The 1,219-nt window shown below is 32.0% G+C and overlaps 1 protein-coding gene across 8 annotated transcripts in view; it reads right to left on the reverse strand.

Moving 5' to 3' along the window:
- LOC108973961 (uncharacterized protein CG43867) overlaps positions 1 to 1,219 on the reverse strand; it is a 257,468-nt gene that overhangs the window by 61,879 nt on the left and 194,370 nt on the right. For all 8 annotated transcript variants that reach the window (XM_018941520.1, XM_018941521.1, XM_018941519.1 and 5 more), the window contains one exon: positions 681 to 743. In XM_018941520.1, the coding sequence (XP_018797065.1) occupies positions 681 to 743 (63 nt within the window). The remainder of the gene's footprint in view (positions 1 to 680; positions 744 to 1,219) is intronic.

Raw genomic sequence — 1,219 nt, forward strand, 5'->3', positions numbered from 1 at the left:
GTTTTTTTTTCAATTACTTATGTTATTCTTTTAATTCAAATGATTAATTTAAACATATAATTCCATTATTATTTTTAATTTAATTTCATTTTCAAATTATAATTTTCGTTCAAATATACCAAATTCCAAAATTTCTTGTACGTATTTCATATAACGCATTTTGCAAATTTGATACGCCACTCCAAAAACCCTCAAACCCTTTCAGCTTTCACGCTGTTGTGATCGCTTGAAAGCTTCAAGTATTTACTAATGACAAAGTACAAATCCGTAGCATACACTCAGGCACGTGGCCGCATACTTTTTTGGCGGCTTACCACCCGGAATGAAAGTGAAGTGTGTGTTAAAAGATGTAGAAATTTATGTAAAATTCGGCAAATGCTTAAAGTGATTTATATTGTTGTGGTTTCAGCAGAGAATATGCCAAGATTTAGAAACCGAAAGTCACCCTCAAAGTAGATTAACAGCATGTAGCCACAATGCTTAAATATTTGATACAAATAGATAGAAGTGGCTTGTTTTCAATAACAAATTGTAGTGAGGCATATTTTCAGGTGCAGTGGAGCAAAAAGTGGTGGTTGAATTTTATTTGAAAAGAAAATCCTACTTTTTTTTCTTAGCTTAAAATATTTTTTTCTAGCTTCAAATATTTTATTGAAGTAACTGCTGCACTTTTCACTTACCTTATCTTCCGCTTCTTCAGCACGTTCTTCCGCCTCAACGACGCGCTGCTCCAACTCGGATAACTGCAAATATAATAAAAAGCATAGAGTTGGGTTAGCAAAAGTTTCCATAATAAAAGTCAAATGATGTGGAATTAGATAAGTGCCATTTGATTTTTTCCTAGCTGGCGCAAAGCGCTTGGCAGAAGCTGGGGTTGCTCCTCTGTGCTCGTAAAAATATGTGGGTGTACCACGAATATAATAAAGTGCCGCTGAAAAGTATGCAATAAAGATTGTTGAAAAATCTTTCACATATGAATGGATACATATATGAAGAAATCTTTTTCGTATTATGCGAAGTTAATTTATTGATTTTTTAGGCGAAGTTGTTGTTGTAAAAGTGAAATATTTAATTTGGAAGGTAGAGAAGAATTTCGAGGGTTAATGTGTTTAATAGAAATGATGGCATAAAAAATGTATTTTTAGACTTGGGGAGCCTTAAAGCATTACACATTAAAAAAATAATTTAAAAAATTTAAAAAGAGTTTGAAACATAAAAA

Source organism: Bactrocera latifrons, unplaced genomic scaffold (genome assembly GCF_001853355.1).
Source record: "Bactrocera latifrons isolate USDA-ARS-PBARC rearing strain unplaced genomic scaffold, ASM185335v1 scaffold_51, whole genome shotgun sequence".
In the NCBI taxonomy this organism is placed as follows: Eukaryota; Metazoa; Arthropoda; class Insecta; order Diptera; family Tephritidae; genus Bactrocera; species Bactrocera latifrons.